This window comes from Malurus melanocephalus, unplaced genomic scaffold, assembly GCF_030028575.1.
Source record: "Malurus melanocephalus ecotype Western Australia unplaced genomic scaffold, MMel_1.1 scaffold_438, whole genome shotgun sequence".
Lineage (NCBI taxonomy): Eukaryota > Metazoa > Chordata > Aves > Passeriformes > Maluridae > Malurus > Malurus melanocephalus.
Genome location: NW_026623670.1, coordinates 222,231 through 238,689, shown reverse-complemented (window position 1 = coordinate 238,689; position 16,459 = coordinate 222,231). Strand labels below are relative to the sequence as shown.

At 38.9% G+C, this 16,459-nt stretch overlaps 1 protein-coding gene across 1 annotated transcript in view; it reads left to right on the top strand.

Moving 5' to 3' along the window:
- MTMR12 (myotubularin related protein 12) overlaps positions 1-16,459 on the top strand; it is a 30,635-nt gene that overhangs the window by 1,602 nt on the left and 12,574 nt on the right. Inside the window, exons 2-8 of the mRNA XM_057380156.1 lie at positions 5,663-5,717; positions 6,777-6,916; positions 8,673-8,745; positions 9,925-10,055; positions 10,688-10,781; positions 13,214-13,337; positions 14,459-14,534. Of these exons, the coding sequence (XP_057236139.1) occupies positions 5,663-5,717; positions 6,777-6,916; positions 8,673-8,745; positions 9,925-10,055; positions 10,688-10,781; positions 13,214-13,337; positions 14,459-14,534 (693 nt within the window). The remainder of the gene's footprint in view (positions 1-5,662; positions 5,718-6,776; positions 6,917-8,672; positions 8,746-9,924; positions 10,056-10,687; positions 10,782-13,213; positions 13,338-14,458; positions 14,535-16,459) is intronic.

The following is a 16,459-nucleotide window of genomic DNA, read 5'->3' as shown; positions in this document are numbered from 1 at the left end:
AATGGGTGTCTCTTGCACCTTCAGAGACCGTGAAACTGAAGTCTGATGTGATTGGCAAGTAAAACAAGTTTGACTCTGCTATTGACAGCCTATGACTGCCCTAATGGTTTCATAGGAAACTAAAGACCTTAGTAGCTTTTATGAGGATTAAAATAAAATTTTAAATACATGATGAAACCTGTGAGGCTATTTTGGTGTCTAGAAAAAGCATGTTGATTGAATATCCTAAAGTAAGCAGAAGTGAGCATCTCCCACGGAACTGCTTGTGCCAAAGAAAAATAACTTTCTGAACACATTTCCTGTACAAGTTAACTTTCATGTAGCTGAGCTTTAGAAGTAGAACTGGACTGATAAAACAGTGGAAATTCCTAATTCCGCTTCTGTGAAACATAGTTTGCTAAACTGGGAACTTCACCAAGGTGTTGAGTGGCTTCTGTCTGCTCATGGAAGARGTATTGGCAACAGGTGTGATGCTTTTTCTGGCAGGCCCTGTTCAGAGGGTTTGAAGCAGCAGTTCAGGGATTTGATGAGCTTGAGATTTCAGCTGTGTGAGGTTGGAGTTAATGGTGGACTTCTCCATGAATTTACAGAACCTTGCCTTGAATCTCCCTGTACTTCCAGCTTGAGGTGTGATTTCCAATCAACCACTGTCCAGCACAGAGCCATAGAGGAGTGTTGTGCTGTAGCTCCCCTTGCATGCACCCTCCACCTTCTGTGGTCTCATCCTGGTTTCTTGGGAAGTTGTTTTMAGACCTTAAATTGCTGGTACCAGGTTAGGGGAGCCCTAGAATAGGRCAATTAGCTGGTAGAGCTGAGGTTTGGGTTAGCCCTGCCTTGTTTTGTCCATCTTCAGATGCTTGAGGGGCACTGTAGGCAACAATCTGAAAAATAAAATCAAGTTAGCTTTAGGCTGCTGCGTGCATTTATTTGAATATGAAAAGAAACAGGAACTCTATTCATGTTAATATATGACCAGATGGAAGTAAGGACTGAAAAGAAAATGCTGCTTATTAAAGGAACAGAAGTAATTTCTGCTGTGAAACCCCAGAATGTCTGGAAAAGCAGTGTTTTTAACATCTGACTAAATATAAGCTAGTTGCGCTCTGCTGTATGGAACCACAGATCAATCAATGGTCTGTTGAGAGTGAGGCCGTAGGATGTTGATATTAATGACACACTTCCCCTCAGGACAGACTTGGCTACCCTGCAGGAAGTGGGGTGAATACTAGGGTATAAAGTCAATGTTTTGACATTTCAGATCATAGACTCAGAATATTTGTCTGTGGAGACAGTGAAACAAGAACCACTGAATTACTTCATGATTTCCAACTCTTTCAAACCTTGTAAACTGAAGTTATTTACAGGGCAAGCGCAGTAGATAATATTTTCCTAAAAAATCTTAATTTGAATTAAAAAAAGATATTAAAATTGATTTCAAGCTTAAAGTTGGTTTTTGTGCATGCATTCTTTAAAGCTAAATGTTTCATGTTAATTCTTGCAGGTCGTTATTTCTTGTGTTAGGCTTTAAACTATAAGAGGTTGTTCTGCTTCACGCTGCTTATCCCTGAAATCTGGGGTACACCACAGACTGTTGAGGGTAACTTTCATACCTTGTGTGCTTTGTCTCTTGAATCCTGTGCTGTTGTTAGCTCATAACCACCGTGCATTGTTTTTRTTTGTAAATCTTGGTACAATGTTGTGTGTTCTGTACTGATCACGCTTAAAAAAAGTGCAGCCCTCCTTCAAAATTGGGGCAGTGGAACTGGAGGKTGGAATAAGGAATAGGAGCTAGTGAAATGGGCATCTGGGCTGACATGGGAGAAGCCAAGCGSTGATGTCAGAGGAGATGGACAGGACAATGTAAGGAAAGAGGAGAGGATAAGAGATGAAACGGACGTGGAAAATATGTGCTATGATCTAATAGACTTTTGGATAATGGCGCTGTGAAAGGAAGGAAAACAAGCAGATTATTCTCAGCAATGTTAATAAAGTGTAGTAAGTATATGCTCTGGATTGTATGGCATACATTGGATTAACCTTATTTGATCAACAAGTAGTCCTTCAGAAAAAAACAGGCATGCAATGTGATTTCTTTCTGCATGTGGAATAGATATTCAACATTTGCACGGGTGTTTCCTCTTTTATGTGAAATTCCAGTTGAGGTGTTCCGCAAAAGTTTATTTTACTGAAGACTGCGATACTTGCTTGTTGGAGCACCACAATTAATTTGCAAGTATTTCAGTACACAGTTTGACTATCACAATTGGTGACTTTCTTAAGTATACATTTATCTTTTTCTTACCCCTCTTGTAGTCTTTTAGTAAAGTAAATAAGTAAAACATAGATGCTGGTAGCTAACCTCACTAGGATGTAGAGCATCCTCGTGCAGAGCTTACTTGTGGAAAACTATATTAAAATATTGATGTATCCTGTGTCGTTGCAGCACTGCTATTTGCTGTCAGCTTTGAAAGTTGTCAACTTTTTTGTCAACTGTTTCAGTGCTCTTGATGCCCTGGAAGGGATGACTTGTTCCTTCATCATTTCAATCTGTCAAACATGTTTTCTCTGTGTGTTTATTAGAAGTCACTATTCATTGTCAGAATTGCCTCTAGCACAAATGTCCAGATCAGTGGAAATTATGATCACAAATTATGCATCAGTAAAAGCACACACTTATTTGATCAGTGGAAGCATTATTGTGTATCTATATCTATACGTCCATATATCTATATGTCAATAATGGTTTTTAAAAATCACATAACAGATCTTCTATCACGATCTGGATTCTGGCATGCAGATTCTGGCAATGTTTTTCTCTACCTATTTCCTGTACTCGGTTGTTTACCTGTGGAGTGAGAGGAATTGCTCTCAGCKGTGTTGACTGCTTTTAGCTGTGGCTGGTAGTAGGGTTTCCCATGTTGTATCTTGAGTGAGGAGTGACCAAATGCTGCTTGGGGCATTCATAACAGGGGAGCTAAAGATGAAGAACTGTCTGTCTAGGGGTTTGCATGCCTTTCAGTGGTCACATATGGGAAGTTCTTGCATGCTTAGCTTCAGCAAATGGTCAGAGGATGACTATTCCTTAGGTCCAGATGTGTTTGGTAGCTTGCCGAAAGGGACAGACTTCTGCTGCTTCCCTYTCTTTTGTTTCTCCGCTCATCTGACCTGTTGATGAGCCAGTTCTGCTAACAATAGGCACTAACAACAAAACCAAATGTAGGACAAGTACATACTTCCCAGCTGATTTTACAAACCAAATTACCTCACCGGGTAGTCAGACAAACCCAGGGATAAAGTAGTGGGTGGGTGACTATGAACGTGTAACTGATTAAAGGGCATTGAGCAGCATGAATTGAAGTGTCAGCAGGCTCTTCAGCTAGTGACAAGATCTTGCTGCCCCAAAAGTTGTATTCATTATAAAAATAAAGTTGAAACAGTGGAGATGATAGCTGAATTAATATATGTGTTTCTACACGAACAGAACTGATTCATGGTAAGTTAATTTTTTGTACAGAAGATCTTTACCTTCTTGCTGAAAAGAGCAAATACAGAGTGTGACATAAGGGGAATCCAATGTGTTTTAATACTCTCCTTGGAAAATTAGTGCAGTAGCGTGGATTCTTCAGCAACACTCATGGCTGGAGTTCAGGTGCATATATGCTAGGTCGTATCCTTAGCATATAGGTATCAAAACTACCTTAAYTATGTTTATGAATTTATTATGGAAATAGTAACATTCACTTTCAAATAGACCTCTTCTGGAGGCTTAACTCTTGGAATCTGTTGAATGTTATAGGAATTGTGCCTGTAATAAACACTTCAGTGTCTGTGGGCTTTTGTCAACAAGTGATACTGGATTTTACAAGGTGATCTCGGTGTGGTCTCTAACTTGTTGTGATGCTATTTGATTAAACTTCTACCTCCTTTCAGAAGATAATCAATTTTAATTTGTAACCAAAACCCAGACCACCTGTTTGAGATTATTTGCCTTTGAAACCTGTTGTAAAAGCTTTATTGCATTTTAACAAAAGCATGYAAACAAAGAATTTCTTCGGGGTGGAATATTTATTTTCCCCAGTTCTTACCTGCCAACACTAGCATAAACTGCTGCTCATGGCAGTAAGTACAAACAGCATGTATGCAGGAAGAGTAGTTATTATATGCCTTATGACATCTTCGAAAGTTAAAGGTACTGGAAAAGCACCTGGCCAGTATAACTGCTTTACTGTTCAGGGAAGTGATTGTTGGCATGCAGTTTTCTGAGCAGTGTTGCGTGTAGCTGGACACAAAGAATGATTGTATAAGGCAGACCTGTTAAAGGCACTTGTAAGCCCAAGTTTAGCTACCAGTGGTGAGGAGACAGCATCCTCTGTATGCAAAAGTATTCAGCTTAAGCCATAGTAACATTCTAGCTAACATTTTTAGCTGACAAGCCTGAGCTTTAATTAAAATTTACTTCTACAACATCCACACTTAAAAGACAAAGATAGCGAACTGGGCTTTGTTTTCTGCATTAGCTGTCAGCTGTAGTTATGGACTTCTTTCTTCACACCACCACCACTTTCATTTTATAACCTTTTTCTCTTTTTGCATATCTTGAACATCTCTTCTGTTCTTATGACGTGGTTTCCTGGTGGTTTTAGCTTTGCTGTGCAGCCTTCAATCTTAGTTCTCTTCYGAGTTGAGAGCAAGTGTTTATATGAATGGCAGAGGCTGTTTATTTTTGTACTCTGAGGGGCTTTTGTTTCTCTGTATTTAATCCAGCAAAATTATTATTGCTTATATCTTCTCCTGATTGCTTGCCTTGAATTGCAATATCTGACTCTGGATGCTGGTGACAAACTAAAATTAGCTTGCTTACTGCTGTGCACCCCGGGGGTGTTTCCAGTTAACTTGTGGTTTTCCAGAAAGACTCCAGTGCATGCAAAGTGATTTGGACTTGGAGGAGGAAGTTCTGAACCAGCTGAGCAGGAAGGGTGTAGCAGGGCCTCTAGTTTAATAGTCTTTAGCTGGAGATTTTAGCCCAATTGTCAATGCCTAAAGGCTAGAATAAATGACACAGAGAATTTAATGTGTTTGGTTTGTGCATTTTTGGGTCCAAACTGAAGGATATCCTGTCACCAGTTTTTACCTCTTAGCTCCAAGATCCTGAAATACCTTTCCATATAGTCATGTTAGTGCTGTTTAAGTAACTTCTGCACTTTGGTTGAAATAATGCGTGTAAGCAAATCAGAATGGCGTCATGGATGAAACTTGAAAAACTAAAGGGTACCTTAGAAATCGTAGCAAGTCGTACATGGAAAAGCTTAGGAATGAGCTGGGAGATGGTGTAGTATTGCTTCGTTTATGCTTATCCATTTAGGTGYGCTGAGAGAACTTAAGAAATATTGGTAATGTTTTATTTCTTACTTACACAAATAGTGCATTTGTTCACAAATGCATGTAACTGACACTGTGGATGTCAAAAGAATTATTTAGCTAGGTTACTGACATAAAGTGGAAAGATCACATTGCAAACATACTCTTCTTTAGTTTAGGAGTTTTTTGGCCTTAGTTTTAATTTGCAAGAGTGTGAGGAATTAAAGGGGGAAGGTGTAGTTCTTTMCAACACGTATGGCAGGTATGATCTTTGCAAAGTAGTAATTACTCTTTCTCTCTTTAGGAAATACACATAAAGGAACCCATAGAAAAGGAAGTAAATCCTCGCTTATTACCAGGTAACTGTTGTATTTTACTAGACTGAAGTAATAAAAAATAGTGATTAACGAACAGTACTTAAATATTTCCACGTTTGCAGCAGACACTCATGTGACATCAGTATCACAAGTAGGAAAGYACTTTGGTTTGGTTTAACAGCCCATGCCGGTTGAAATGTTTTTGTTTTGTGGAGTATAGTGTCCTTAGGTGAACTGTATGTGGAGAACTGTCTGTACTTGAGTTTGCCCTGTTTCTTAGAAGTTAAAGTTGGGTGGGTTTTGTTTGTTTGCAGCTGAAGACAAGAACTAGAGGAAAWTTACCTTCTAGTGGCTTTGCCTCTACTGTGAGTTACTTGGGCCTTCTAGTTTAATTTACTGTTATGATTTTCTTTTGTAATTGACAGTTATTTCTTTTTAGAAAATATTTTCTAATATTTTCCAAAATACAGGTAAAAGTTTAAAATAAACTAGTATTCCTCTCTTGGGTTTCCTACACTGTTTAGGAAGGACCAAGAGCTTGTGTGATCACATATATTAAAACTTTACTTTCTTAAATTTGAAGTTCAGTTCCTGTGAATTCTAAAACTGGAATTTAATTGTCTATTTTTTGAGACTTTAAAATAGTCAAAGCTATGAAAAAATAACTGTGATGAACCTGAAATAATTGATTCAAATGTTTCAGCATGCTTAGAGTTCAACAGTGAGGAATATTGGAACAATTTTCAACTTGTTTATTGACTGTATGAACTGTTGTTGGGTTTCGGGGTTTTTTTGAGTACACACTCGAATTGCTCTTCTCCTGCTGCTTAGAGTAGGTGATGACACAGGTACCCCTGGTTACAGAACTCCCAAACATCTGCAGTTCAGGCCTTCTGGAATAATGTTAGTAACCTGGACGGCTCTCAATGTGTTGATTCCAGGAGCTGCCTCTCAGTGGTTTTGTGTAACAGTGATGAAATATCTTTAGGCATGCAGTTCTGAGAAACTGTCAGGAAGTTACTGCTGAGTTTGAGATAAAAATTCAAATGATTCATTTGTAGATGTCAGTCACAGYTGCAAGTCAGTGTTTCTTCTCTGCAGGTGAACTGCTGCTTTGTGAAGCCAGCACGGTGTACAAGTATATACAAGAAGATGGGTCAAATCGTGGCACTTACGGAAAACTTGTGTGCACAAACTTCAAGATTTCTTTCCTTGATGATGATTCTACTTCAGATGATAATGTAAGAAAACAACTCTTCTAATTATGACTAAACAGGCTCTGAATAAATATTCATAACTTATATAAAGACGCAGAATGAACATAAATGTGTAACATTTCTTAATGGGTACATTAACTGCATCTGCTTGATCCTTCTTTAAGCTCTAATAACTATTGTAGGCAAAGACAATGCAAGCATTTGTGTGGACACTAACATTAGATATAGTTTATAACACTATATTTTATGAGTTGGTGAAGCTTAAGTTAAAAGAGCCCATTGTTTTGAAAATTAATCAACAGTTTGTTTAAGCTAATTTCTGACTCTTTGTCTCRGTAGCAGTTGTGGAAGTGTAAATGTCAAGTGTAACTCTGATGGTGGCTAACATCTGCCTCATTTGACTTGGAGCTACATCTGCAGTATMATTTCAGGCTGTACAAGACTGAGCAAGCTGATTCTCAGCAGAAATGCTCTAAAAAATATGTGGCTCAGTAAGGCACTGAATTATTTCATTCAAAGTCAGGTGTTTACTGAAAAGATTTGGAAACTTATTGCTGTTGAGCTTGCAAACACTGAAAAAGCTAAAAACTCCCCAAATCTTAAACATTGTTTCAGTCTTTTTGTCCTTTGGTTCAAGTGCTCAAATTGAGCTGTCAGAGCAGAATGGTAATGCCACAGTGTTTTTGATAAAGCATTGAAACAGTTGAGTCCATTCAGGTGATAGAGTGAAAGGAGAGCGGAGTGGCTCCCGGGTTCAAGGTGACCTTGACAGCGAAGAACAGTGAGAATAATACAATTTGGCACATGCTGATTGTAGTCWGAAGTTCCTTGGGATAAAATTTCACAAAGTTTAAACATTAAATTAAGGCTTCTGCAGCCAAGTACAGATTATTGGACCTTCTGGAATTAATTAAGACAAAGCTGCAGAATCTTTTGACGTAAATCAGTAGTGAAAATTGGTAATGACGTGCTAATTTCTATTCCATTGCTGGCTTTGAACTATTTTTATACATGCCAAGTCAACTATATTTCTTTTAACAAAAGTTCAGTACTAACTACCTGGCTCAGAGTACTGCTGACCTGCAAGTAACTTGAATAAGGTTAGCTCTGTTCACAGTAAAATATAATTTGCTGATACAATGTACATCAGCTTTTTCGTGATAATATTGAAAATAATAGTGTTTATGTGTGACATGACACAAATGCCATTTTTAACTGAACTCATGMAGTGGTAGAAATGAAGGGAACTCCAAATCACTTCAGGTTTGGTTACACATTAGCTAAGATAATTGGGTTGTGTGTGTGTCTTCATTTTACCTGATGATAAATCTCACTTCAGTGATGGAATGTTCTTGGGATACTTGTTCTTTTAAGAGACTTTGTATTTCCTGCCAGGTCCCCTTAGCAAGGAAACTTGTCATAAAAGGGCTTGGATTACATGAAGTTACTGTATTTCCTGTTTACTGCAGTGATTCTAATTTGAAAAGTGACTCTCAGTAAAAATGCATGCTTTGAAACTATTTGAAAAGTAAAAATTGTATCTACATTTCAAGCATGGCTGAGCCTTAAAGCTATATCTGCAGTTTATAAACTATGTGAGCTTATAAACTATATGACTTGCATTTGTCTATATTTTAATAACTGTTGTTCAGTGTTCTGCTTTACACAGATTGTAAGAATAAGAGGTAATGCYGATAGTAAAACAATGTGCAGGAAGCCTTAACTTGGGAAAAGGTGTTGCTGCAGTGTGACATTTCTAAGTTTTTTTTCATGTTTCTAGGAGCCACAATTTAAAAATAAGATTGTGGGAGAAAATGACATAACTCTRCAATGCGTAGATCAAATATATGGAGGTAAGTCAGCTTTCTACCCCTTGGGGACTTAGAGTTCTGGTGCTCCTTGTACAAGTACATCCTTTTAAGAAAACTTAACAGATCTGTAAAAAGCAGCTACAGTTATGTTGAATGATGAAATGACAGATACGAAACTTTTTAAAACCCACTCTTATCCCTCCAGCTTATTAATTGTAATTTATTTGAKTAAATTAATTTGAATAATTATCTTGCTGGCACAGAAAAAAACAGTTCCTTCAAAATGCAGTGGTTCAAAGCAGAGAATCTGCTGTGAAAAGTCCCTAAATTTGATAGACAAGGATCTTCTGGGGTATCAACTATTTCTGTAAATATGGGTGTATTCACATTATTTGAGCAGTAGCAGGACAGGTATCAAATTCTCAAACAATTATTTTTATTTGTCAAAGGGAATTTTGTTTGATGAAATTCATGTTGTCTTCAGCATATTGAAGGAGATAGGAGATTTTAATTGTCAAGTAAATTAAAGAGTGCTTTGTGGCAGGGCTTTGAGGTGTGCCTGGCTTGCTAAAAGAAGGTACATGAGAATTGGGCTGATCATTTATAAGTAAGGGAAGGCTTTATTGGAAAGCCTGATCTTGCACTGGTTATGAATATTCGGAGTGTTTATAAATGATGGTGTGGATTTGTGAAGGAATGAACTGGGGCAGACCAGTGAAGCTGGTTATGAGACACTGTTTAATTTCATATACAGTGGCCAGCAAGCAGCACTTGAAATTGTGAAATGGTGCATCCACTAAGAGAAATGAGCAGAGATCTGCCTTGGGCACTTCATGGTGGTTAAAAAAATAATATTTTTAAGGAACTTAGAATTGTCGCAGATGTCTGGGGACTTCCCCTTGRGTAAATCTACTAAATTGTTCTTTATGTATCTTGAAACTTTGAACTTACTGTGCAGTCAGAATGTGAACAGAAATAACCACTGAGCAGCTGGTTTGCTGCAAGTTACCTTGTGTGAAGTAATTTGATGGGTTTTAAAAGAAAAGATTSAGTGTATTAGCCCAGGTGCTTGCTGGCTTGTGTTGTAGGATGCTTGTTTTGTCTTGTGAAAACTTGGGCTTGAATTAGTTTCTTGAGAATTATGACAAGTCAGGCAGGGATGATTTTATCAAGATACAACAAGTACCATTTTGATATTTACTTAYTTTTTTAATTTTGCAGTTTATGATGAGAAAAAGAAACTTCTAACAGGACAGCAGAGAAAATACCCAGARAAGTTAATTATCTACTGTAAAGACCTTAGAGTATTTAATTTCTGCCTGAGATACACAAAAGAAGAGGAAGTGAAAAGGGTAAGTATAGTAACTTAATTTGCTTTTCTATTTTTAACTTGGTGTTGGGTGTTCAGTTGTGAGGATGAGGGAAGGATGAAATTCCCTCTGAGACATCCCTGAAACTTGAGTAGTTTTTCTGATCATTTCTAGCAGAGAGAGAAAATAAAAGAGTGATTTCATTAAACATCATTATGCATAGCAGTTAAAAGATAGCTACAGTGGTTCTTCAAAGAAAACTGGAACTTCAGAGTGCTACAGGAAATTGACTCCAGCTCATGCAAATTGTAAAGCTGTTCAATTTGCGACATGTAATTTCATTATATTTTAGACTTGAATGTAATTTTACTTTCCTGATAACTTCACGTTTTTTGACAAGTTAGTCAGAGCTCCAAACTAAGAGTCTATGAATTTTATTTAAGTATGAGTAATTCTGGAGTCTGGAGGTTGAACATATATAATACTGCTTAGGCAAGGTAGGTACAGTGTCTTGCAGACAAGAGAGAAACCTTCCTAAAAGTCAGATTTCAGCTGTTGGGGATAGAACCCACCAGTTTAAAACCTGGATAGAGGGATTGGTAAAMAAAACCCACATTTTTTTACACTGRCAGTCTTGGTGTGTRCTTGGGTGTTAATTTTTGGTCCTTTTCTAGATCGTCAGTGGTATAGTTCATCATAGCCAGACTCCTAAGCTGCTTAAACGTTTGTTTCTGTTCTCTTATGCATCAGCTGCTCCGAATTACACAGGTAAATGTTTTTCTATTTTTGATCTGTTTGTTGGCATAGTTAGTTCATTAAGCAGTCTGGGAGTTAGTGGAGTTAACAGTTAGTGGAGTTTGTTCTTGGCTTATGGCTCTGTCCTGCTGGCAGGTAGCTTCAAAAGATTAATTTTTCTTTTGTTGTGTGTTGTGAGGCATATTGCTAAAAACMTCTAAAATTGTCTGCTGTTGGTTTCTGTGCCCTTCAGGAAGCTGCACAGAAAAATTCCAAGCAAGAGTAGCATCCCTGGACTGAAAATATACTGTGACTAAAATGTGCAAATGTTTTTGATGTGGTTCATCTAGAAAATACTTTGCTTATTTTATCCATGTGGTTTTTCTGTACTACTGCTGTGAACCAGACTTCCTGCTCTTAATTCTGAAATTACTGCATTTGCAGTGGCTTCTTATCAGAAAGTATTTGCCTTTTTTCTCTTACTTGCAAGCACTATGCTTCTTCCAGGCAGTTGCAAAAAAACCATAGGTTTGCAAGGCATCTGACTTCCTCTTATATCTGACTTATTGCATAATCTTCCCACTTGATCAAACTTGGCTGAATAATGCACTAGGCTGCAAAATTCAAGATAAAAAGTTGTCAGTGCAGTTTTTAGCATTCCATAATTCAGACTTCAGCTGAAATAATAGCGCTGTTTTGAGTTAGGAACCTGATCCTTAATGCACCAGCAACACCTATTCCTTTCACAGAGGGAAATTTTGATGTATGCAAGATATTACTCAAACACTGACCAAAATATGTCAAGGAATTTCAGGATCACTGAGGTTAGAAGAAACCTCTGGAGATCATCTTGTCATGTTCCACGTGCCCCTCTTCAGAGAAGGGTTAACTGCAGCAAGCTTAGTCATGTCCAGTTGGGTTCTGAATATCTTTAAGTACTGAGACTCCACAGGCTTTCTGAACAGTCATTGTTTGATGGTCCTCATAGTAAAAAATGTTACTTTTACATGTAGGAGGGATTTACTGTAGTTTAGCTGCCTCATGTCTAGTCACTGAGTATAAATCCATCTTCTGTACTTTCCTCCCCTTCTTCCACCTTGGTKTTTATGCAGCCAGGGGAGATTGGCCCCTGCTGAGCCCTCTTTTCTTCAGGCTGAGTGATGCCAGCTCTGCTGCCTCTCCTCATGTCAGGTGCTTTGAGCCCTTTAAGGATCACAGTGGCTTTCACTGGCCCAGGAAGGCTGTGCTGTTTTGTCCTGGGGAGCCCAGCACTGAGCAGTGGCCTCCAGCTGAGGACAATGGTGGCTTCATTCAGCTTTTACACAATGGATTTCCTGATGCAGCCCAGGGACACACTGGCTGTTTGCACAGGGCACAATGCAGACCTCACCTGTAACAGGTGTTTGGTTTCAGCTACAAACAATGGAAAGACTGCATGCTTTTCCAGGCAGAGACTGAGCAAATGTGAGAGAAGCTTACTCTTTAAAGCAATACTGAAATGCTGTCCCGCAATTCTTTTGTATTTTAATAGCTGTTTTCAATAGTAAGTGTTCTTTAAAAAAAGGATAAGCCAAGTAAGACTTTAGAAATTGGTTTTTATGCCTCTTACAATCTGACACCTCTAAAATCTTGTCTCCAAGAGCTCATCAATACTGTTCTGTTCCAAGCTGTAAATTTTTCATCTGCCTTATCTTCTTACAGTGGAAAGTTTCAAGCTGCCATTGTATCTTCAATGGAAATAATAGTTCTGTTTGGTATTTCATTGTTAGCTGATGTRGGATGTTACTTATGACATGTGCTTAAAACAATTTACATTATACCATAAATTTTGTGATTATTATACAAGATTTGAGGCTAAATCAAGCTGCTGTCTTCACTGTTGCTGAGGTGGCTAAGTAGAATTACTGGGAAGGTTCTCAGTTGAAATTATGGAGACAGAATTGATGTAATTAATTTTCTGCTCTTCCTGAGTGCCTGACATGTTCTATTCAGTATAAAATTATTCGTCATAAGAGAGTGAACCTTAAGTGAAATSCGGTATCTGAAATTTTTGTAGAAAGGTTTTTGGTATGCTTGCTAATTCTGCTTGTAAACTGCAGTATTAGATACCAGTCAGCTGAATCAGTATAAAATGATACTTGCTGCACAGTATCCTGGATTCTAGGCTGGATATGAGGACAGTCCCAGCTGTATGGAAGTTCTGTAACAACTAATTTGTTTCTGCAGGAGAAACTGTTCCTGAAGTTATTAGTCACAGCAGTATTTGACAATTAAAGATCAGACAGAGTTAAAGATCAGCAGAGGCAGTGTGGTGTACACAGGCATTTTATCTTTGACTGAAGGCTTTCTGTACACAAGAGATTCTGCTTGCTTACCTTAATGGCAAATAAAAGGTTTTCTTAGGAATGCTTTTGTGYGAGGAGTTTGTGATTGTCTGTGAAGTTAACATTATTGATGTCTCACAGATGGGGGAAACCAAACTGTGATGTTTGAAACACTCGAGGACTGGCGTGATGAGTTGGAGCGGACCAAAGGGAACGTGAAATACAAAGCAGTGGCCATCAATGAAGGCTACAGAGTCTCTGAAAAGTAAGCTTGACCAGTTAACAAAGAACTTTGGATTTACGAAAGTCAGTGCTACCTTTGATGCTGGGGATTATAGAGTTTTTTAGGACTTTTTTTTAGTATCTAGTTTCCATTTTTATTTATACAATAGTTTGGTTTGTAATCTCAGGAGGTGATCCTGCGCAATTCCTGACTCAGGCAGGATTARCTTCAACATTAGGTTCAGATTACTCAGGACCTTGCTCAAATCAAGCTTTGAGCATATCTTGGAGTGGAGAATCGAAAATATGTAGGTTTGGGACCTACACATCTGYCGTGCTTGCAAGGATGACTTTTCCTCAATCCTGTACCTTCTCTGGTAAATAAGCTATGTGGACTAGAGATTTTCCTGTTTTAACTGGGAGAAGGCTGGATGGGTAAAAAGTAACTGGTTTAAAGTAAATTGCAAAATGTGCTGGTATAAATTAAGTTGTGTTGCCTTTAGGAGAAGGTTAGCTAAGTTTGGCTGAGTTTGGCCACTAGTTTATCTGAGTGGCTTTTATTGGTGAGTCCTTAAGGATATATACAATGCTTTGTTCACTTCTGCTGTTGTTTCATAGTCAAATCTTGAAAGGTTACACAGACCTTTGGAAAAATCTTACCTGTTTATTCTAGAATTCAGTCTCAGGAAGCCCAAACTGAGTTTAATTAGTTGCTCCTTGGGCCTTGAACATAAATGATGTTAGCTGATGCTGGAAATCCTTGCTATTTGAAATGACCTTCTTGARTTAGGATGTGAACTGCTTAACAGGCATGGAAAGAGAACTAATCATTTAATATTGCAAATGTATCTTTTGAAACAACAAAGCATGAGAGAATCGAGGTGGTCTTAACCATCAGTCTTAGAGGTTACAATTAATTGCATCTTTGCAAAGGCTGGGGAATATTGCAGTGAAAACAGTGAGGAGTTTAAGGCTGGGAAAAAAGCGTATTCAGCTGAAAATGAAGGAACATCTTTGAGGACAATATCATTATCTAGTAGAAAATACTATTGTAGCAGAGTGTATACATAATTTGGGCTAGAACACTCACTRTCATTAGAAGAAGCTTTTAGATTGTTCTTTGTTCAGTTTTTGAGACCAAGAAACTCTTATTTGTTATTTTAGGCTGCCTTTGTATTTTGTKGTTCCCATATGCATTTCTGAAGAGAGTATCTTGAAGTATGAAGGCAGAGGCATTCCTGTAAGTAGAAGTGCATGGCTGAGGGTAAGAATCCTACTGAGAATTTCAATTAGCATTTCAGATGTTATTGCATATTGTTTCCAGAACTTGTTTTTAACAGCATACATGTATACCTGGTCATCTAAAGAAGGGAAAGAGATTTTGGAAGGAGAAGTGCTTGATGCATTCTGAATTTCACTGAACAGTGTAATATGTAGCAAAACATACATATAACATAACAGCAAAATATATATTTACTGCGGTTCCCCTTTATTAATGTCCTGAAGCCTACATGCACTACTAGCCTGTCTGTCCATCAGCCTGTTTTTCACAAGACTGTACTGAGTGGCATCTGGCTGGGGCAAGATAAGGGCCTTGAAATGCTATTGGGATACTGAACTGACGACTGTGAATGTGAGGTGTAGCTGAACACATTTAGTTACCTGGCTTRGGTTCTGGTAAGTGCTATGGCTGTGATGATGCAGAGTTTTTTACAGAGTCAAAGAGCCCAAGTGAAAAACCAGTTCTACCAGTCCAGCAGAAAATAAAGCTAAATATACTGGTTTGCTCCCTGTAGCAAGCTGGCTTTGACTTCCTGCCTTGTAGCTTAAGAACCAGTAAGACAGAGAAGATGGAAACAAGGAGCAAAGTAATCTTGCTTGTGAGGTCTTACCTTATTTGCTATATGTCCATTAAATTTGCCAAGGAAAACCATKTTTCATTTTATGCACTTAAATTAATTGGTCTGTGGAAAAGATAGTGTCTGACTAAARGTCAAGACACTTTGGCACACTTTTTAGCAGAGAGTCAGACACCTRTTGCCCTGGCTCTTACATAGAAACAGAAGGGCTTGGGTTTTTTTATTCCATCTTGCATTCACAGAATTGTAGAGTTCCCTATGCAGAARCCCCMGGGCTGGGTGYARTGCTCCAGGTGGGTCTCAGCAGAGCGGAGCAGAGGGGCAGAATCCCCTCCCTCCCCTGCTGCCCACGGTGCTCTGGGTGCAGCCYAGGACACGTTTGGCTCTCTGGGCTGTGAGTGCCATGGCCGGGGCATGTCCAKCCTCTCACCCCCAGCACCCCCGAGTCCTTCWGGGCAGGGCTGCWCTCGGTCTGTTCGTGCCCAGCCTGGGCTGATCCCGGGGGCTGCCCTGACCCAGGGGCAGCACCAGCAYTTGGCCTTGTTAAAATACATGAGATTCCATGGGCCCACTCCTCGATCTTGTCCAGGTCCCTCTGGATGGCATCCTGTCCTTTCATGTGTCTAAATCACCACTCAGCTTGGTGTTGTCTGGAAATCTGCGGAGGGTGCACTTGATCTCTATCTGTGTCACTGATGAAGATATTAAATAGTCCTGGTCCCAGTACAGGCTCCTGAGGGACACCCCTCATCACTGATCTCTATCTGGGTGTTGAGACATTTCTCCCTGGATATGACCATTCAACCAGTTCCTCAATCCTCAACAGCCTGTCCATCAAATCTGTATCTCCCCAATTTAGAGAGAAGAACGTTGTKGGTAACCATATCAAAGGCCCTACCGATATCTGGATAGGTGAGAACATCTGTAGCTGTCCAGAGGCCTTGTAGAACTTCTCTAATTATTTCCAAACTATTTCTGTGAAGCCAGTGTCAAGATAGTGGACCATAATAAATTGGTTTGAGAAGGCAATGAAAGGACAGCATAATAATTTTTTCCACTCTTGATCAGAGGTCAGACACCTCTTGATTACTGTAAATCGGTAGCAGAACTTCAACTTCATGATTTCAGTTGTCTGATATGCCTGATGAAAGTGTTTCTTACTCCCTGTTTCAAAGCAAATTTATTGATCATCTCAAGAGCTTCGAGCAGTAGGAGTGAGTCAAGAACCTACGTGCAGGGGGAAGTAAGAAGCTTTGAGGACTGATTTGCTGCCATGAATACCTGTGACTATGCAATCTAGTCCAGC